The 21,247-nt window shown below is 42.8% G+C and overlaps 1 protein-coding gene across 1 annotated transcript in view; it reads left to right on the plus strand.

The window, feature by feature from the left end:
- Positions 1–16,225, plus strand: part of SIAH2 (siah E3 ubiquitin protein ligase 2) — a 29,838-nt gene extending 13,613 nt beyond the window's left edge. Inside the window, exon 2 of the mRNA XM_083364550.1 lies at positions 14,168–16,225. Within this exon, the coding sequence (XP_083220676.1) occupies positions 14,168–14,725 (558 nt within the window). The 3' untranslated portion in view covers positions 14,726–16,225. The remainder of the gene's footprint in view (positions 1–14,167) is intronic.
- The last annotated feature ends 5,022 nt before the right edge of the window (positions 16,226–21,247 follow it).

Here is a 21,247-nt window from a genome sequence, read left to right on the forward strand (position 1 = left end):
TCACATGACGTCACACGATGTATTGGGGCTTTTTTCCCATTGCAGGCAATGGGGTGGGCACAGTTTCAACATGACGCATCCAGCCCGTGGGCCGGCAGTTTAACATGCCTGATCTAGATTAATTCATCTTTGATTTTCATCTTAAAATAATGTTAATTAAAATGGACCAGTAGATCCTTTTTGCTCTTTTTCTGTTCTCAAGTAGCCTTTGTCTGACTGAATCAAAAGCTGTGAAGATCAGATATGAAGAAGAGAAGATAAAAGAGACCAGAAAAAAAACTTTATATTTTCCACAAATGTTGTGGATAAATCAGATGGAGCAGAGCAGCTATTGATCCTGTTTATAGTTGTTGGTGCATTTAATGGATAATTTATTAATTGCTTTGAGTTTCTTATTCACAAGGGCAGGATTTTGGCTGCTCTAGGTTGGATCTTTGTAATGTTTTGAATGAAATTAGATTGTAACAATCACTATAGACTTGGCAAGAGCCAGCCACGGGTTGGTTTGTTTTTTTGGCTAATTTGTTATTTTAAGAATAGGTTCAGATTGGCTTTGCAAATATTATTGGGGGGGGCGTTGTACAGCTATAGGAGACATAATCAGTTACAAAACATTAATTTACCAGAATACTTCTTCAGCAGTGTTTACCTATAGGATATTATATACTATTACTATAATCTAGGCCAGAGATTCAAAGAAACATATTTATTCAGGTCAGATTAACAATTACAAGTGCAGTTGTATAATGTATGACATTTAAATTAGAATGTTAGCCTTGAGTAAGTTTTTACGGCTTAGCACTTGTTGCACAAATTTAGCCTGTTTGGCTAATTTAAGGGTTAATATAGTGGCTGGTTTAAACAGGTGGTATAACCTAGTCATGCAGCTGAGCTGCTATGCACAAACAAGTTTTGAAGAGGTATTAGAGAAAAGAGGGATCTATATCAACAGAGCTCAGAAATCTAAGAAAGGAAGTCGAGAACTGTAAAGCTGCCCAGAGTCACCTTAGAGTGCAGATGGGCAGCATAAAAATATAATAAATAAATAAAAGGGGAAAAAATCCTAAGCATGGCACAGAAGACAGAGTGTGACATTATTTCCACAGCTCCACAGCTCTTAAGTTCTAAGTGGTTGACCCCCTACCAGCTCAGCTGTTGCTTCCTATTAGGGCTGCATGACTCTGATTCCCAAAGAAGTTACAGTATTTCTCCAAGAGATCTTGACCCCTTTATCCATTCAATCCTTTCTTCTCGGACACAGTATTGTTTTTAAGTTTAGAAGTGGGGCTAGAGTCAAGAATTGGATTTGAACAAGACTGGAAACTGCTGCTTTGGATAGCTTTCCACTTTTTATTTTGTTAAAAAAATTAAAAGATCAAACTGACATAGAGTTTTATGGACAGGAAAGGGTCTCTGTAGACCAGGGGTGTCAAACTCAATTTCATTGAGGGCCGCATCAGCATTGCGGTTGCCCTCAAGGGTCCGGGTGGGTATGGCCAGGGTGGGCGTGGCCTACTGGGTGGGCGTGGCTAAAGTGTGTATGGCCTACTGGGTGGGCATGGCCAGCTCTACATCATTCGCATCAAGGGTGCCTATGGGGGCCTGGGCAGGAGTGGGACAGATCTGAGGGTCTCTAAGCAGGAGGAGAGTCTCTGGGCCAGGGCCAAGGCAGCGGGGGCCATTCCCTCACTGTTTCCAGGATGGCTTTGCAGGCCACATGAAACTTCACGGGCCGGATCCGGCCTCCGGGCCTTGTGTTTGACATGCCTGCTGTAGACACATAGATAGGGTTTGTGGGCCTGGAGATTATAAAGTATTGTATCATACAACAATATTATTAGTTTGGTATCAGTGTTTGAGAAGCAGAAGATACTGCAAGTAAAAGTATCGTGTGGCTCTTATTTGTGTTTATTGAAATCCCTTGTGAAGCTTGAGGGTGCCCCTGTCTAGCACTTGATGTTGTAGAACATGAATGTCAAACTCGCCGCGTCATGTGATGTGCAATGATGTATCATGACCTTTTTTGCATTGCCAGAGCTGGGGTGGGCGCAGCATCCATATGATGCAATTGGCCCAGCGGCAATTTGACACCCCTGTTGTAGAAGGATTATCTTTCAGGCAAAGAAAATGTTAGACAAGATATTGGAAAGCCCCATTCCAGACTATTTATTGAGCCATGAATAAGCTGAGCCCATGAGTGCCCTTGGTTCAGTTGCCATTAAACATTAAATCCTCACTTTTAAAAACTTTCAATAGATTTTGTCTGCTGGGGATGAAATCTGTATTTTCACATGATTTTTCTGTATTAAATATACATTACATAGATCACATCAATTCTGGGTAAATATATAAAAATTGCAAATGTTCAAATTCATCTTTAAGCGATACTTCCCCCACTTTGTTCCATAGAAATTTTACTGTATTAGATATGTTATTTTCTGATTCTTTTCCCAGTTGTTTTCCCACAAATCAAGGCTATCTGTTTGATCTTAAGTAGGAAAAGAGAAATGCTGCCCATAGTTTTGCAATCCAGTTTGCTTGTTCTGTCATTTTCTGATTCACTTGTGGTGCTTGCTACTTTAGCACATTTAATACCTTTCCTTTCCATTTCTGTTATACCTCTTTCCTCTTAAAGAAGCAACTTGGAGGGTTTCATACACAAGACAAAGCCTAATGGGACTTCTTTGCTTTTGGCCTAGCATTAGTGTGTAAAATCAGCCATTGTGATCTGCCAGTCATATATTCTGCATGCATACTAGACATCTTAAGCTGTGGTTAATTTGTTGAGTGAACCCAATATTTATATAGGGATTTCAGCTTTGGTACAGGATTTAGTGTTCTTGGGTTATAATTTTCATTGCTCATTGGCAAAGATTATAAACTTGGATGTGCATCCCAGCTCAGCTTGCTGCCTGTCTCAGGAAATAATTGCTCATCTGACATTTTAAAGAGAAAACAAGAAGAAACTGTAGTAAATGAATAAAATAATACATTTATTATAAAACTGTTGCTTTTAGGAAAAAAAATCTGCAGTTCATCTTAGAAACCCTGCTCATTTTAGAAATTATAAGCCTTGCCCTGGAGAGCTACAGTTCAACAAGCTGCCACAGGTATTATTGACTTTTCTTCCTCACTCAACTCTGATTTATGCACACCTGCCCTTCAGGTGAGAGTATTAAGTAAACTGCTCAGCTGTATGAACACCTGCATTGTGCAGATGGCACTGCTGCATTACTAGGCAAGCTTTTGCTGACGTGATGCACACATCCTTTCCTCTCCTTTGTCTCCCTCCCCCGCTCTTAAGTTGCCTGGTTCAGGTTTACTCAGCTTCAGAAGAACAGCTTGTGTAGATCTGGTGATTGCCAGTATTGTTTTCCAACTGCAGATTCTTCTCATCTTTTGTGGATTAACAGCTGCTTCATCTGCCTGCAGCTTTGCTCTGGCTACAAGCAGCAGCACTTGAGGTCAGGACAGCCCCACTTTCCTGGATATCTGAACTGGGATGGAGGCTTCTGAAAAGATGGATGGGAAATTTAATCACAGAGTTTAGCAGACACTAGAGAGGGTTTGTTTTGGAACTGTTTCTTCTGGGAGCAACAGACTTCTGTCTTTTGTCCATACCTGAACAGTAAAGATAAAGTGGGAATCTGAGACATATAATGCTCAGAACATCTTAAGTAAACCAAAAGACTCAGTAGCTCACGAAGAAAACAAACATGAGTCATCTAGAATTTATAGTATAATGACTGTGACAGACACTATTTAGGACAGACAGGCAGAATACTAGCAGAGCACGTCCATGAACATCAACTAGCAATCAAAACACACAATGAAAACCCTTTTATCTCATAGCACATGGTCAGACTCAACTGTAGTTTCAGCTGGGAAACTGTGAGCATCCTAGACCAAGCTAAATCGAAAAATGCTAGGGAATTCAAACAAATCAGCCATCAATGGGTACATAGAGATAAACCACACTTACACAACTTTCAAAAGAGACAATAAAAAGCTAAGAAGGAAACTAAAAATGCAGAAAACTTCCACTTTAGCAGCCAATGCCCAGATAAGCAGGGATTTAATATGAGACAAACAATGAAGCAGGAAACAATACCCTAATCGAGGGACTACCAAGGAAAAAACCACACCCCACCAAAACTGGCAGGGCATGCTGCTGTATATAAACAGGGAGAAAACTCTACACTCATTTGCACTGATGATGTTGTCTAGTTGGTAATAAAATGTCTGCAAGCAAACAGTCAAGCTCAGACGGCCCCACGGTTCAATCCTAAACTATGTATATTCTCTTCTATGAGATTCTCTTCTAGCAAACAGTGTTCATAATTTTTCCTAAAACATTAGGAAATCACCTGTGTCTAAATTCTGTGCTCAATCTATAAAGCTACGTTCAGACCCAATAACAGAAGTGGGTGATTTAATCAATGAGATTTTACTGTATTCTCAAATTGTATAGAGTTGTTTTTATTTTTATGATCAAGTCCAGTAATAAAAATATCTCCTTTCATTCTGGCAAGGCTACAGTACTATCAAAAATACCATGTATATAAGATTTCTGGGTTGAAACTATTTTGAGTTACTGTCCTTGATTTTTTTTCACTTGATACTGAGAGAGCAGTGAAGATCAAGGCAGATCTCTAAATATTTTGTAGCTCCCGTATTTCTCTGACCTTTGGCTTGTGTTTATGGACTACAGTAGAGCACTAGATTGCCTACCCAAGTTTAGATGGAAACCACGAAGGCTGTCTATATCCTTAAATCTGAAACTTTGCCCTAATACAGAGTAAAATATGGGTTGGAAGCATGATGCTCATGGATTCCAAAAATTAAATGAAATTTAAATTTAACATTAAAATATTGGACATTTGGTGAAGTGGCTATATTTCACATGAGATCTCATGAAAGAATGATGAAATCATATCAGATTCAGAGTTCTTTTGTAATAGTAGAAGATTAGATTGCTGATGAGATTTCATGTGATTGCTGTAACACTGATTCCTGGCTTTTGAAAAGGTTACTGACTCCGCTGTAAATCAAATACATTTCACATTTGTTCAGTTTTCACAATTCTTCCACTATTCAAAGAGAACACATGATACTCCATCTCTTTCCAGTTTCTTTTTCCTCGTAAGTTAAATGAATGAATGAATGAACCTTTATTGTCAAAATACAACCATGTATACATTGAGATTAGTTGAGCCTCCCTTCGTGCTCCCACCCCAACTCACAGTGACAACAAACCTCCATCTTATTACACCATGTGAACGGATTGCACCACACACCGGCCTTGCAAGTCAATTCTGCATAAAGTTTATACAAATTATTTCCCGTTCAAAAGCCTAACAGCCCACAGATAAAAGCTGTTTTTCACCCTGTTGGTGCGGCTGGCTATACTCCTATATCTCCTACCCGATGGTAGGAGAGTAAAGAGATACTGTCCAGGGTGTGAGTCATCCCTGAGAATTTTCCTCACTCTTCCAAGGCAACGAGCCCTGGAGATGTCATCCAGTGGTGTCAGGGGACAGCCTACAATGTCTTATGCTGTACTCACCACCCTCTGTAATAATTTCCTATCCGCAGCTGTCAGACCAGCATGCCAAACCACAATACCATATGAGAGGACGCTCTCTATAGTAGACCAGTAAAAGAGGGTCATTAGCCATTGTTCTACCCTTTTCTTCCACAAGACCCTGAGAAAGTGAAGCCTCTGTTGGGCCTTTCTAGCCACCTGGATTGTATTAACTTTCCAGGTCAGATCTTCGCAGAGGTAGACTCCCAGAAATTTAAAGGAGGAAACTCTCTCCACACAGTCCTCCCCAATGTAAAGTGGGGCAGGTTCCTCCTTTTTTCTCCGGAAGTCTAGCACCATCTCTTTCATCTTGCCGATGTTCAGGTGCAAATTGTTGTTACTACACCATCCATATGGATAGTTTTTGTACCTCCGCCCTGTATGCTGTCTCATCCCCACCTGTAATAAGACCCACCACAGTCGTATCATCTGCGAACTTAATTATCGCAGTGGATGGGTCAGATGATACAGTCATATGTGTATAAAGAGTACAAGTAGGGGCTTAGCACGCAGCCCTGTGGCGAGCCAGTGCAAAGCTTCAGGGGGGTGGACAAAGCAGACCCGACCCTCACTGTTTGTAACCAGTCCCTAAGAAAGTCTTGAATCCAATCGCAGTTGGCGGGGGAGAATTTCAAGTCAGTCAGCTTCTCGATGAGAATGCTCGGCAAAATGGTGTTGAAAGCCGAGCTATAATCAACAAAAAGCATCCTGACATAACTTCCAGGTTTCTCAAGATGACTTGCTACAGAGTGTAAAGCAGTAGCTATGGCATTGTCTGTCGACCTATTCCCCCTATAGGCAAATTGATGTTTATCAAAATCCAGTGGGAGGCATGTCCCAAGATGTTGGAGAACCAATCTTTCAAAGCATTTAATGACTACAGACATTAATGCAATAGGTCTGTAGTCATTCAGGCACTCAACTGCAGTTTTCTTGGGGACTGGGACAATGGTAGCTGCTTTCAAGCACAATGGTATACATGGTCAGGACCCCTGCTAATTGGTCAGCACAATTCCTAACCACTATCCCAGCACCCCATCTGGGCCTGCGGCTTTGCTGGGATTCACAGCCTTCAATACAGCTCTCACTTGTTCACACAGGGTGAGTGGCTGAGAATCAGAAGGCCGGCCAGCAGAGGCTACGGGGTCTGGTCTTTTTACCTCGTAGCGAACGAAGAAGATATTCAGCTCCTCAGCCAACGCGGCATCGGTGTTGGCCATGTTCCTCGTACTGCCCTTGTAGTTGGTTAAGTGCTGCAGTCCCTGCCATACTTGCCTCGGATTTGCATCCAAATGCAAATTCTCTACTTGCCTGGACCAAGCCTAATATATTCTTAGTCTTAATAATGAGCTAATTGCAGAATACGGTTGCTGCATTTCAAAAGTTCTATTTCTGATTGTATATCTAATCTGCAGTGTTACAATTCACTAATTTAGAAATAATAATATAAGCAAACAATTAACTGTGTGCCTAGCACAACATGTGCCAACCTGTTCAGCTGCTGAGACTGTGGCTAGCCATGATTGTGGGATGTGAGGTGGAGGGTAACAGTCTCAAATAAAATGTGAAATAATTGGGAGGGAAGAGATTAAAAACATTACAAGTGTCAGCTTTCTGTATTCAGATTTCAAGGATTTAGGTATAGCTTGCATAAACCCTAATGATCCATTGATTTCTGGGTGGTACACGACTTTATATTTCTTTGTTTAAATGGATTTTCTCATACTGTATGTGGCTTTTACACTTGCCTGTGGAGAATAGATTAGAACTGTAATCTGAGTGGAGCACTTCAGAAGAGTTTAGAACAGTATTTTTTTTTATCCCATTTATATCCCGCCCTTCTCCGAAGACTCAGGGCGGCTTACAATCTAAGAAGCACAAATCAATGTGGTTAGCAATAGCCTTCATTCTATGTATATGCCTGCTTATTAGGGCTTTCTCCCCCAGTGGCATTTTTACAAAGTCAGCTTATTGCCCCCAACAATCTGGGTCCTCATTTTACCTTCCTCGGAAGGATGGAAGGCTGTCAACCTTGAGCCTGGTGGGACTTGAACCTGCACTAATTGCAGGCAGCTGGTGTTACTTAAGGAGACTTAAACTCTTGGAATTCTGCTGAAGATGAATTGCTGAGCTTGAGAAACACTAGTTCACAGCATCTTAGAAGATGCTCAAGAGACATCCTTTCAAGGATGCATCTCCCAGCATCTTCAGCAAAATTGGTTGGATGTTGGGTCACACCATTTTGCTATGTCAGTGCGTCTTCCCACCACAACACAAAAAATATAGTAGTACTGTAGACTGTAAGCAGTCAGAGGAGAGAGGTCACTTAGTCCAACTCTTTTTAATGGAGGAATTACACACCTCAAGTATTTTAAAGTTGTCTTTTCAACTTATGCCTATATGCTCCCCTAGAGAAGAACCAATCACCTTCCAGGCTACAGTATTGTACAGTAATAAATATTTGATTTGTGTGTATGCAAATAATCCTTTCTCTTTGACAAATGCTCAGATGATACATTTAATGCAGCTTTTCCCATACCCATTTCTTGTGTGTATTAACAGGCAGTCACTCAGTAACAAATTCAGAAAGCAGTTGTCCTCAATCTGAATGCCCTCCACATGTTGAAGTCTGGAATTCTCATCCTTTCCAGCCATTGGAATCCTGAGAAGAAGTTGTCACTAGAAGCAACAAAACTTTTTTAAGTGAAGCCCTTCTGAAATTCCGTAGGCTTGCCTTAATGATTTGTTGTGCTCTCTTTCATTTGTAATCCTCCTGATTTCACAACACCATTTTTCTCTGTAGAAAAAAAAAAACTTTCAAAAAGGAACAGATGAAATAGAAGCTCTCAGTTGGAGAAAAAGATAAAGGTTCAGAGTCAGTCGTGGCCTAAAATTCCTAACCAGGATTTGGCTTAGGACAAGATCTGGATTAATGGATCATTTCTCCAGACTGACAAGGATGATGGCCAGACAACTTTTTATTAACAAAGATTCCACATGATAGTCTTGGAGAGGAATGATGAGGACCATAAGACAAGTATGGTTAGTGTTTCACGAAGAATTTTGAAGATTGTATTAAATGCTTGTTTTGCAGCTGTCTCAAAATGGGTAGTAATGTTACTTTGTTTAGTTGCAGATGGGTCTTGATGGCCATCACTGCCCACCTGTCTTCCAGGAGGCACATAACTGTTCTATATACTTACTTCCTGCCCCCATAATTTGAGAAAATTAACCCAAACATTCAAATTTGTTATTGAGATAAATATGACCTAAAGTGTCTTCAGAGGAAGGAGGCATCTAGACATTTCCCACCAGAATGTCTTTCTTTTCAGATGAGTTGTGTATTAATCACCACCATGTTTTTAGCTGTCAAAAGGAACCAATAAGAGACAAATCAGGTCACTCAGGTACATGTTATTAAAAACAATGAATATAAAAGTGTATGTCAGTAATAATCATCAGGTAGGTTAGACCAGGGCTCCCCAACCTTCATGGGATGATGGCCCAGAGGGAAAGGGAAGAGCAGGAAAATGTGTGTGCATGCATGGGCAAACAGGTGCATGCATGGTGGTGGTGCCCACATGCCTGTGCTATCACCCGCATGTATGTGCAAACCGGCCACTAGCACCCCCGCACATGTGCAAAATGGGGCTGCTAGTGGCAGTGCTAGTGCAAGTGGGGGAGGTATGCACACACATGCATACACTTGCCAGCCATTCCCGCAGATCACTGGTCCGCAGCCCTCAGGCTGGAGACTCCTGGGTTAGACAATTGTAGCATTCTGCCCTCAGGTATGCTCAGCTATGTTCCTCACTACCTAGTTTTGTCTCTTCTTGGGATTTCAGAGACACATACACAAACTTCATAGCTTGAGCAATAAAACCTAAATATTCTTACTGGAATTAAGACAAAGTCTTCATATACTGTGTATGTAGTATATGGGTCAGATTTATAATCCAGGTTATGTACAGTTTATGCTAATAGTATTTGCATTCCAAGGAAACTGAAGTACTTTGGCAATACAATATTTATACATATACATCCCAAGTGCCACGTAACAGAGCGAGCGCCTGTTACTCGTCCCAGCTTCTGCCAACCTAGCAGTTCAAAAGCACGTAAAAATGCAAGTAGAAAAATAGGGACCACTACGGTGGGAAGGTAACAGCGTTCCGTGCGCCTTTGGCGTCTAGTCATGCCGGCCACATGACCACGGAGACATCCTCGGACAAGTGCTGGCTCTTCGGCTTTGAAACGGAGATGAGCACTGGCCCTAGAGTTGGAAACGACTAGCACGCACATGCGGGGGAACCTTTACCTTTACCTTTATGTATATATATATTTCTAAAACAATTATTAGCCTACATAGTTTGGATTGTCTTCTTTCAACTCAAAGAAACTGAAATGATGCTGAGGGAGAAGCTAAAATAAATGGAGAGGCAAAGAAATGAGTACTAGGAGCAATTTTCAGCATCTTTTCTGTTTGTTATAGAAATGCTAAACATTTTCTTTCACTGTAACCATGAGGCTTAGAAACTTAATAATTTAAGTAGCTCATCCATGCACTTAGTAATTACAGGGGAATCCAAAATTACTTCTTATAAGAATTCCTCAAGTACCAGTTAATAGAAGTGTTTTTTCTCTCTCTATTTCCTTTTGATCAATATTTATGTAAAATTCAAAATATTTTTGGCTATTTTCTGCAACATTGTTGTAGTAGATCAAAGAGCTGCTAGCCAAGAGTTATGCAGGGTTACAGGACCACTCCAGTAAATGTCCCATCTGTTCACCTTGTTCCCAGCCAAAAAAGTGCTGCAAACGACCAGTGAATAAAAAAGCATCAGCCTTCCCTCTTGCAGAGAATATATTATTAGCACAGCACTGGGCAGCTCCCCAAACTGTCAGGATATAAAAATGCTTCATACCTTTTTGTTGACTTAGCTGGAGCTTTTCCGTTGGGCTTGGTGATATCTCACTTAGCAACCTCAGCAAATCTGATCATACTTTATAGGTAGCCCAATTATGAATGCCGCATTCAAACAACAAAATGCCATGGGAAATGCCTGAGTGCAATTATACAAGGTAAAGTGTTAATCCAAGATAGAATGATAACCGCTGGGTAAAAATAAGCTCTGCCTTTAAACGCTTGATGGCAAATGGATAAAATGTATAAACTGGAAGCTGTGCCAGTCAAAAGAAGTGATAGCAGAGAAAATCTCTCTCTGGAATTCCATCCTTTTGTGGTTTCCCATTGTCCCCATAAGTCAGGCACATTCTACAGCCAGTGGTCTCTCTTTATTTATTTATTTATATTTATTGATTTATTTGTATCCTGCCCTTATTATTTTTATAAACAATGCAAAGCAGTGAACGTAACCAATACTCCTTCCTCGTCCTATTTTCCCCCACAACAATCCTGGGAAGTGAATAGAAATGAGAGAGAATGACTGATCCAAACTCATGTAGCTGGCTTTCATGTCTAAAGTGGGACTAGAACTCAGTCTCCTGGTTTCTAAACTGGTGCCTTAACCACTAGGCCAAACTGTCTTCCTAACTAACTTGCATTGGGTTGCCTTGATTTTCGCCTCCACAGCCTTTCTGTCCTTCTACAAATGTTGCAGTTGCCCCATGCCTGCTAATGGCCCTTGCTTGGATATAAGCTGTTCCGTTTTGATATGCAAGTGATAGGACTTGCAACATGTACTTTATCAGTGATCTGCTGGAAACAACTTAAACTGAGTTCTTGGTTAGATGTCATATTCCAGACCAATAATTAAAACTTACATTGTGTATCTTATTCACAAACTTAAAACCTCCTTTAAACATGCATAGAAAATGTTTCATTGTATTATAAGAAATGATTCAAGTAATTCAAGTATTGTAAGAAATGGATATGCAATCTCTTTCTGATTTTTGGAATCTTTAAATTTAGGTAGTTGTTATTTTGAGTGACTTTTGGATGTCATACTCTGGCTCTTGTGAATTGAATTATTTGGGGAGCTAAATCACAGTGAGTCACTCTGTTTCAGCTCAACCCACCTGACAGGGTTGTTGTTACGGGGAAGATAGGAGAAGGAAGGAATATTAGATACATTCGCCACCTTCAGTTATTTATAAAAATAATAAAAGTGAAATAGAAATAAATGGCAGTTACCTTTGCTTGAAAGCTTTGTTGTGTAGCAAATTTAAAAGACTTGATCTGCTTTGAATAGAAAATAATAAAAAATTTGTGTAATGCTTATCAATTAGTGCTACTCCTGTTATGTATTCTTTTTATTTATACTCCATTTTCCTTGAGGACTTCCAAGAGGGATACATAGCCTCCCTTTTCCAAACTTTCTTTACATAGCAATTATGCTTGAGGGAAGCTGGTCTGAAAAATCTCAAGAGCAAAATTGAATCCAGGTTTTCCCAGATCTGCTTCCACCACATGGCCTCTGTTTTTATGAATAAAGGCTCTCTGAGAACTGCGTTCTGAAGTTAGACTAGATCACCGTTTCTCAACCTCGGCAGCTTTAAGACATGTAGACTTCTTGCTCCTGCTAGCTGGGAAATTCTGGGAGCTGAAATCCACACATCTTAAAAATTCCCAAGGTTGAGAAAACACTGGATTAGAGGCATGTCAAGTACAGTATATGAAGGAAGGTCCAAAGCAGCATACTTCTGTTGCTTTTCTCATCTCCATGCAAAAATAGTCCTTACTGGCCTAAACGAACTCATGATCTCATTTGTAAAAAGCAGATTCTTATGCTTCTTTATGTCAGCGTTTCCCAACCTTAGGAACTTGAAGATGCGTGGACTTCAACTCCCAGAATTCCCCAGCCAGCATAGCTGGCTGGGGAATTCTGGGAGTTGAAGTCCACACATCTTCAAGTTCCTAAGGTTGGGAAACGCTGCTTTATGTCATGTCGTTCAGCCATCCCATATGTTCCACTCCTACTGTTGTACGTTATTAGGTGATATGAAATATGAGTGTGGAAACCTGGCATCAAAGAACAAAAATCTAAGCAGAGGGAGTCCTGCTCTTTCTGCAAGTGTTCTATAAATCAAAGATAATGCTAAATCTGATGCTGGAGACAACTGGAAAGACAAGGGTTGAAAATCATGTTGCTCCACTTTTCAACCAAAAAATGTCAACAACGACGAAGTGTACATTTCTCTGATTAATTTTTTTAAAAAAGCTTTTATGCATGATCAACATGCTCTAAAAGGCAGAGAAATGGGATTGGATTGGATCGAATAATAAAAAAAACAAGGCATTTATGTATGCTTTGTTTTCTGAGTTTTATTCTGACTGCAAAGATTTAGATCTTTGCTGCAACCATCAACATTTACCCAGAGTTACTGTGGTCTGTGTGTTTCTGTGTGTGTGTGTCTGTGTGTGTGTATGTGTGTGGAAGGAAGAGGGAAGTAAGATGCTCTGACATCATTATTTAGGTAAATTCCTCTCTACAGAATGCAGTGGAAATAAAATGGGATCTTGTGTTAAAATCTGAACAACCATAGCAAATTTATAGTATATGGATGCCTATTTTGATTATGGGATTTCTTATTTTATTATTGCAAACAATAAAAAATATTGTTAAAGGGTGGGAGTGGGAGTGATTAAAAAAAAGATTAAGCATTTCTTTTCAAACAAAACAATATAGCAGACTTATAAAAACCCAGATTCTGAAACTAATAGTCGTTGCTTCTAAGACACCATATGTAACCCATACTGGCACAGCAGGAACTGCATTTCTGTGGAATAGTGTTTAAAGATGATGCGTGCTTGTCATTGCAGTTGTTGAATCTGATCTCAAAGGATAAATCCATGATAAGACCCATGCAATTAAACTTCTTATGAATGCTCAGAGGTATTCTAATATCTGAAGGGCCTCATAATGCAGCTTTCAAAAACCAATAGGAGCTTGATTTTTTTTCCCTCCCAGAAAGGATTAATCACCCCACTGAGACAAACTCTTTAACAGTGGAGCATTCTAGATGTACATATGTGGCATCTTAGAGATGTAATTAAACAGTAACATTTCCATGCAGAAAGTCCCTGGTTCTAAACCTAGCATCTCATGGCACAGAACTGGGAATATCTGCTTATCAAAGCCCTAGAGCAGGGGTAGGCAACCTTAGCTCTTTTATGACTCGTGGACCTTAACTCCTAGAATTCCTGAGCCAGTATAGCTGGCTCAGGAATTCTGGGAGTTGAAGTCCACGAGTCATAAAAGAGCCAAGGTTGCCTACCCCTGCCCTAGAGGAACCAATCATATGTCCTGCTGTAATCCAGGTTTCTGTTACTGATCAGGAGAATTTGTTTCTTTTATTCAGTGTCCACCAAAATAAAGACACAGAGTTTTGATATATATCAGACGGCACAAGCTTTGCATGCCAAAAGTCTTGTTCCAGTCTGGTTAACATATGGGCATCAAGTGATGAGAAAAATCTCTATCTATGGCTCTGGAGAGTTCTTACTAAATCAGATTAGATGATGCTAGGCTGTACAATAGAAACAAGTGGAATGATTTTGCAGACCAGGTGGGGGTTTAAATCAAATAGCAAACAATGTAACTTTATGACCTTTCATCTTTTCAGTATGCTACCACAGGCTGCTCCCTGACACTCCATCATACAGAAAAGCCAGATCATGAAGACATTTGTGAGTATCGCCCTTACTCCTGCCCATGTCCGGGGGCATCTTGCAAATGGCAGGGCTCCTTGGAAGCAGTGATGTCTCATCTAATGCATGCTCACAAGAGTATCACAACTCTTCAAGGAGAAGACATTGTCTTCCTCGCCACAGACATTAACTTGCCGGGAGCCGTTGATTGGGTGATGATGCAGTCATGCTTCGGCCATCACTTCATGCTGGTTCTGGAGAAACAGGAGAAGTATGAGGGTCATCAACAGTTTTTTGCCATAGTCTTGCTCATTGGCACTCGCAAACAAGCAGAGAACTTTGCATACAGGCTCGAACTGAATGGCAACAGACGGAGGCTGACATGGGAAGCAACACCCCGCTCCATCCATGATGGGGTGGCAGCAGCTATCATGAACAGTGACTGCCTTGTGTTTGACACTGCCATGGCACATCTATTTGCAGATAATGGGAACCTTGGAATCAATGTGACTATTTCTACATGTTGTCCGTGATATTTTTGTGTAACTTGTGAAACCATGTGGTTTCTCTGGGCATAGTGCTTTCATGTTTTGCTGAGGGTTTTTTTTAATGGTATTCAACTGTTGCCCTGTCTTCCTTCTCATGCAGATCATAAGCACATGAGGAAGAGCAGGAATTTGCCACCAGTGCCATTACAAACCTGTCATTCACTTTGGAGTGATGTATCTGTAATCTATATATGAACACTCCCTTCATTGTATGAAATCCTGCACAACTGTTAATCACTGGGTGGCAATACACCCACGTAGGGAGTGTATCTTCATACGTAATACAAGTGTTACCCTGACATTTTAATAAACTATACTCGTTGGGAATTTTAAAATAAGATTTATCAGAATAGTTACTAAAGCAAAATCAATGCCCTTCTAATCCAAAAAGGAAAAGATATATTTTTAAGAGTTTTACTGGAGTTTTTTTAGAGAGAGAAACAATGTCATCTTCTTAAAACAAAGCTTTTTTAAAAACATAGGGAATAAAAGAGGTGGGACATCCATCATAGGTAGTTCTTCAATGCCTAAAGAGTCTGTGCACAAGGTTGGAAAAATGAAGTGCATAGAGTATAGCACTTTTGCTTACAAGAAGGGAACACCATACTGAAACAATTCCATAGAACAGAAACACGGCACAGCAAAAATGTCACTAAATTACAACTTCCCTCCTGCAAGGCTGTGCTACTTAAGGGATATTTTTTTACTGTGAGGGAATTTTTGAAAATGTGATCTTTTACCCACAACATGGAATCTATGTCTACAACCTCAGTACTTGGATGGTTCACTATGCTTCATCTCCAGGAAGAAGCAGCACGCTGCTTCAAGCAAGATAAAGCTCTTGACCACCTTTGTAACAAAATCTTAAAAAGAAAGAGTAAATAAATAGAATGTTACAGTGTTGGAATTGCTTTATTTTTAAGCTTTTAAACACAGAGAAATTAGTGGATTTTACATTTTACACAGTAATTCACATAGGAGAAGACATTTTATCAACTGAGTTTTCTTTCTTTTTTTCTGGCTGATGAATTGGTTGAATTTTTATTTTTTTAAAATGAATGTTTTCTATTAGGAATGAAGGTTTGGATATCTGCACAATGGGCCCACTTCATCCACTCATCTTTCTATTCCTATAAGAGTTGAAGAGACTCTTTGTCAGAGCTGCTTACCTAAGGGGTTGCAACACACACACACACACACACACACACACACACACACGGCATAATTCATGTACACATTCATATTCTAAAAACTGATCTAGAATAACATAAGGAAAATTGATATGAGGAATGGTCTTCTATTTAATTTTTTTCTTGTTGGCATAGCCATATTTACTCTAGTTTTCTAAATAAACATTTTGCAAAAAAATAACTTGTGTGGGCTCTTTTACTGACTAGAATAAGAACACCTTTGCATTCATATCATAGCTGCCAAGGACAAATATACTTCAGTGGGCCAGGAAATCTTATGCACTGGTCGAGTAAACTTTTCCTAACACAGTGACAGTCAGTGAACAGATGTGGAATTTATTCTAGTAGAACTGTATTTGCATGTCACAGGGTCATGACATTAGTGAACAAAGTATGTCATGACACACATGAAGTCATTCTGCAAGACCACTACTATCACCACAGACCACTATGCTTCTCATCTAGCTTTCTGACTGGGAATATAGGTGATCATAATCCATACTAGGGATGACAACAGACTAGAGACAGTTGAAGTTAACTCTTAGAACTCAGGAAGCCAAAGAGAGTATAGTTGCTTTAGTTTTAGATATGTTCGGCTTTTTCCCTCTAGCAATATATATTGAGTTTTATCAAATAAGAGAATGCAGAAATAAATTAACCAAGAAAATTGAACGTTATATAATATGAAAGCACCTGGTTTAATTTTTGGTAGTTCCAGAAACTTTTTCTGCATTTTTTTTTGCAACTATTTGCAGCTAACCAAAACTGTACAAAATAATTATTTGCCATTCTGATCGTTTTTAGTATCTCTTTGCTGGTAAGGAGAAAGCCTTTACTTTCTGGAACTGACATGTTAAAGATCAACTGAAAAGATCAACTGAAGCCGGTTAATGCCGGTGGATCCCAGTGGAGCCCAGTGGTCCCTTGAAAGATCTATGTTTCCTGTGACACCAGTTGTGACTCTGGTTGGTGCCATCGGATTTGTGGACCTAAAAGAATTAGATAACTTGGAAGACCCCAATGACTGCAGGATTGGCCATGATAAACTTTTTCGAAGGACAGAGCAGCGGAGGATTTGGCCACCTAGTAGTGCAGACTTTGAAGATGTATTATATTATCTTATCCCTGCCTTCGGACTGTTCTTTATTGCCATTCACATATCGGCCCCAAAGGATTCAGAGTTCCCTGGGTATTGGCCACAGTGAGAGGGTGGCCTGAACTTACATCTGCTGCCCCTAGAGGTGAGAGCTCTAGGGGTCATGCTGTACCCAGGATGGATGTTTCGGACTATTCCCCCCTGGTATAGGCTTTCCAACTGTCGTGAGAGGGCGGTGGTTGGCCTGTCTTGGGGTGACACCCAGCTGAGTGGCAGTGGCTGGGTGGAGGCTCGGGACATCTACTTGCTCTCTGTTTGGTCCCTCCTTAAATCAATTGATTATGGACTGCCTATATCTGGACTGCTTTATGCCTTGTTTGAGGTACTCCTCTACGGACTTGCTCGCCCTCAGGGGTGCTCCCCCCTCCTGGAGGCGGCCCGCCTTTCCAGCCGAGTATAATCTCGAGGAAGGTCCCATCTATTGGGATCCTGAGAGATGGCCGGGCACGGTTACGGACCTCCGACGTAGACCTAATAGGAGGTCTTTGATTTGTTTTCTGTCAAAAATTTTTTGGGGGTTAGGGAGGAGGGAGGGTTCTTTTCTTGGTTGTTTGGACGAGGGGGGCAGTCCATCTACCGATGTTCAGGCTAGTGCTGAGGCTGATCGCGATGGGGAGGAGCGGGGGTCGGCTGCTTCTGGGGCTCCAGGGCCAGTCGTGGGATTGCCTATTCCCACGACGACAGGGAATGGCAGCAGGTGTAGGAACAGAGGGCCGTATCGGTCTCAGGGAAGGCCTCTCCGCTGCTTACAAGCGGTGAGGCACTCCGACCCTCTGGTTCCGCCCCGAGGTCCCGGGAGTGAGGATGTGCAGCCTCCTGAGCTCCGGCTGGTGTATTTGAATGCCAGGTCGGTCGTTAATAAGGCTCCTCTCGTTCGAGACTTGGTCGAGGGTGAGCAGGCTGACCTGGCTTGCATCTCGGAGACCTGGTTGGGCCCAGAGGGCGGTGTTCCTCTGGTTGATCTTTGCCCACCAGGTTTCCGGGTGCTGCACCGGCCTCGGGCTCAGGGTAGGGGTGGGGGAGTGGCTGTTGTTGTGAGGGAGACCTTGTGTCCGCGGGAGGCCACCGTTCCCCAGACAGTCGGGTGTGAGTCTCTCTTTTTGAGATGCGGCCCTGGTGCGCAGTTGGGCTTGCTGCTGGTGTACCTTTCGCCTAGTCACGCAGCAGCAGCCCTGCCTGAGCTGCTTGATGTCCTCTCGGGGCTGGTGGTTGAGTTCCCGAAACTTATAGTTTTGGGGGACTTTAACCTACCATCGCTGGGAGGATCATCTGAGTTAGCTCGGGAGTTCATGGCCTCCATGACGGCCATGGACCTGACGCAAGTAATTACGGGACCGACTCATGAAGGAGGCCACACCCTTGACCTTGTTTTCTTGTCTGGACGGTGGTTAGATGATCTTGGTGGGGGCTCTCCAATTATTATGCCCCTGTCATGGACCGATCATCATCTCCTGCGGCTGGTCTTCCGTTTTGCCACCCCCCGCCGTGGGGGTTTGGAACCACTCAAATGGTACCGCCCCAGACGCTTAATGGATCCCCAAAGGTTCCAGGCGGCGCTGGGGTCCCCACCTGCCTCCCTCACTCACAGCTCGGCCGAGGCCCTAGTGGAGGCCTGGGAAAGGACGGCCACTGTGGCCCTTGACCGAGTTGTACCCTTGCGGCCCCTGACCCGGCGCAGATCCCGTCGGGCTCCATGGTTCTCTGCGGAGCTCCGGGAGATGAAGCGTCGGAGACGGGGCCTAGAGAGCGGTTGGAGGTCCAGCCGATCCGAACCCGACCGATTGCGACTAAGAGCCTATATTAGGTCTTATCTCGCTGCAATTAGGGAGGCGAGGTCTAACCACTTCGCCACCCTTATTGCGTCCGCAGATAATCGCCCGGCCGCCCTGTTTAGGGTGACTCGCTCCCTCCTAAATCAGGAGGTGAGGGAGGATCCCTTGCAGGGACGTGCCGAGGAGTTTAACCAACATCTGTCGGACAAAATCGCTCGGATTCGGACCGGTTTGGACTCTGACTGGGCAGAGTCTGACGATCAGGACACGGGTGGTCTTGTCGATATCATCTGGGAGGAGTTTGATTCTGTAACTCCGGAGGAAGTGGACAGGATCATGGGGAGGCTGAGCACCACCACATGTTTACTGGACCCGTGCCCTTCCTGGCTGGTTTATGCAGCCCGGGAGAGGACACGCAGCTGGTTCCAGGCAGTTATATCGGCCTCTTTGAGTGAGGGTATCTTCCCCGCCGTCTTGAAGGAGGCGGTGGTGAGGCCTCTCCTCAAGAAGCCTGCCCTGGACCCGGCTGTATTGAACAACTTTCGTCCTGTCTCCAACCTTCGCTTTCTTGCGAAGGTTGTTGAGAGTGTGGTGGCGCATCAGCTCCCTTTGGTCCTGGATGAAGCGGATTATCTAGACCCGTACCAATCGGGTTTCAGGCCCGGGTACAGCACGGAGACGGCATTGGTCGCGCTGGTGAATGATCTCTGGAGGGCTCGGGACAGGGGGCATTCCTCTGTCCTAGTCCTATTAGACCTCTCGGCGGCTTTCGATACCATCGACCATGGTATCTTGCTGCGGCGTCTCAGGGGATTGGGAGTGGGAGGCACAGTTTTACAGTGGTTCTCCTCCTATCTCTTGGGACGTTCGCAGTCGGTGTTGGCAGGGGGGCAGAGGTCGACCGCGAGGTCTCTCATTTGTGGAGTTCCTCAGGGGTCGGTCCTCTCGCCTCTCCTGTTCAACATCTACATGAAGCCGCTGGGTGAGATCATTCGTGGCTTTGGAGTTGGGTACCATCAGTACGCTGATGATACCCAACTTTTCTTTTCGACCCCAAACCACCCCAGTGATGCCCTCAACGTGATGTCCCGTTGCCTGGAGGCGGTTCGGGTCTGGATGGGGAGGAACAGACTCCAGCTCAACCCCGACAAGACTGAGTGGCTTTGCATACCTTCGTCCCGGGTTTATTCGGACATTCCACCTCTAGTTATGGGGGGTGAACTATTACCCCCCGTAGATAGGGCTCGCAACTTGGGGGTCCTCCTAGATTCACGGCTCACTTTGGAAGACCATATAGGAGCCGTGACTAGGGGGGGCCTTCGCACAGGTTCGCCTGGTGCGTCAGTTGCGGCCCTATCTTAGCCGGGACGATTTATGCACGGTCACTCATGCGCTCGTGTCCTCTCGTCTGGACTACTGCAACGCTCTCTACATGGGGCTGCCCTTGAGGACTACTCGGAAGCTCCAACTGGTACAGAATGCAGCCGCGAGAGTGGTGTTGGGAGTCTCCCGATACTCCCACGTTACGCCTCTGCTCTGTGAGCTGCATTGGTTGCCAGTTGTCTTCCGGGTGAGATTCAAGGTACTGGTAACGGTATTTAAAGCACTCCATGGCATGGGGCCGGAGTACCTCAGGGAACATCTGCTGCCGGCATCAAGCTCCCTGCGCCCTGTGCGTTCCCACAGAGAGGGCCTCCTCAGGGTGCCACCGATCAGAGAATGTCGATTGGTGGCCCCCAGGGGGAGATCCTTCTCTGTGGGCGCTCCGGAGCTGTGGAATCAGCTACCGGTTGAGCTCCGGATGGCGCCCGATCTTCGCTCCTTTCGTCGCGATCTTAAGACATTTCTGTTTGTACAAGCCGGCCTAGCCTGAGGGGGAGTGTTGGGGTTATTTTATTTTTGTTTTTTTAACTTTTCTGGGGGTTTTTAGTGTTGTATTTATACTGTTTTAATTAGGGCAATTTGTTTAATCTTTTTTAATGTTTGTATTCACTATTTTATTCTGCCCTGTGAACCGCCCTGAGTCCTCAGGGAGAAGGGCGGTATATAAATGTTATTAAATTAAATTAAATTAAATTAAATTAAAATGGTTGTAAATATATTTTGATTATTACTGACTGCATATAGATTTGCCTCTTTTTTTACTGTGCAGTAAAAAAGATATTTTGTATGCAGAAAAATCTTTGGCCTAAATATTGCTGAAGCTCACTAATTAAATTTCTGAATACTTTTTTTACAATCATGTTTTATCCATTTCTAACATGGATAAAAGTCCTTTTCAAGGACTTCCTTACAACACTGCCATCAAAAAGGTGTGATTATTTAAAAGCACTTTCCTATTGTTATTATTATTAACCTATTTCCAGTGGTTCTCCAGTGGCCTACTTTC

This window comes from Vipera ursinii, assembly GCF_947247035.1.
Source record: "Vipera ursinii genome assembly, chromosome: 5".
NCBI lineage: Eukaryota > Metazoa > Chordata > Lepidosauria > Squamata > Viperidae > Vipera > Vipera ursinii.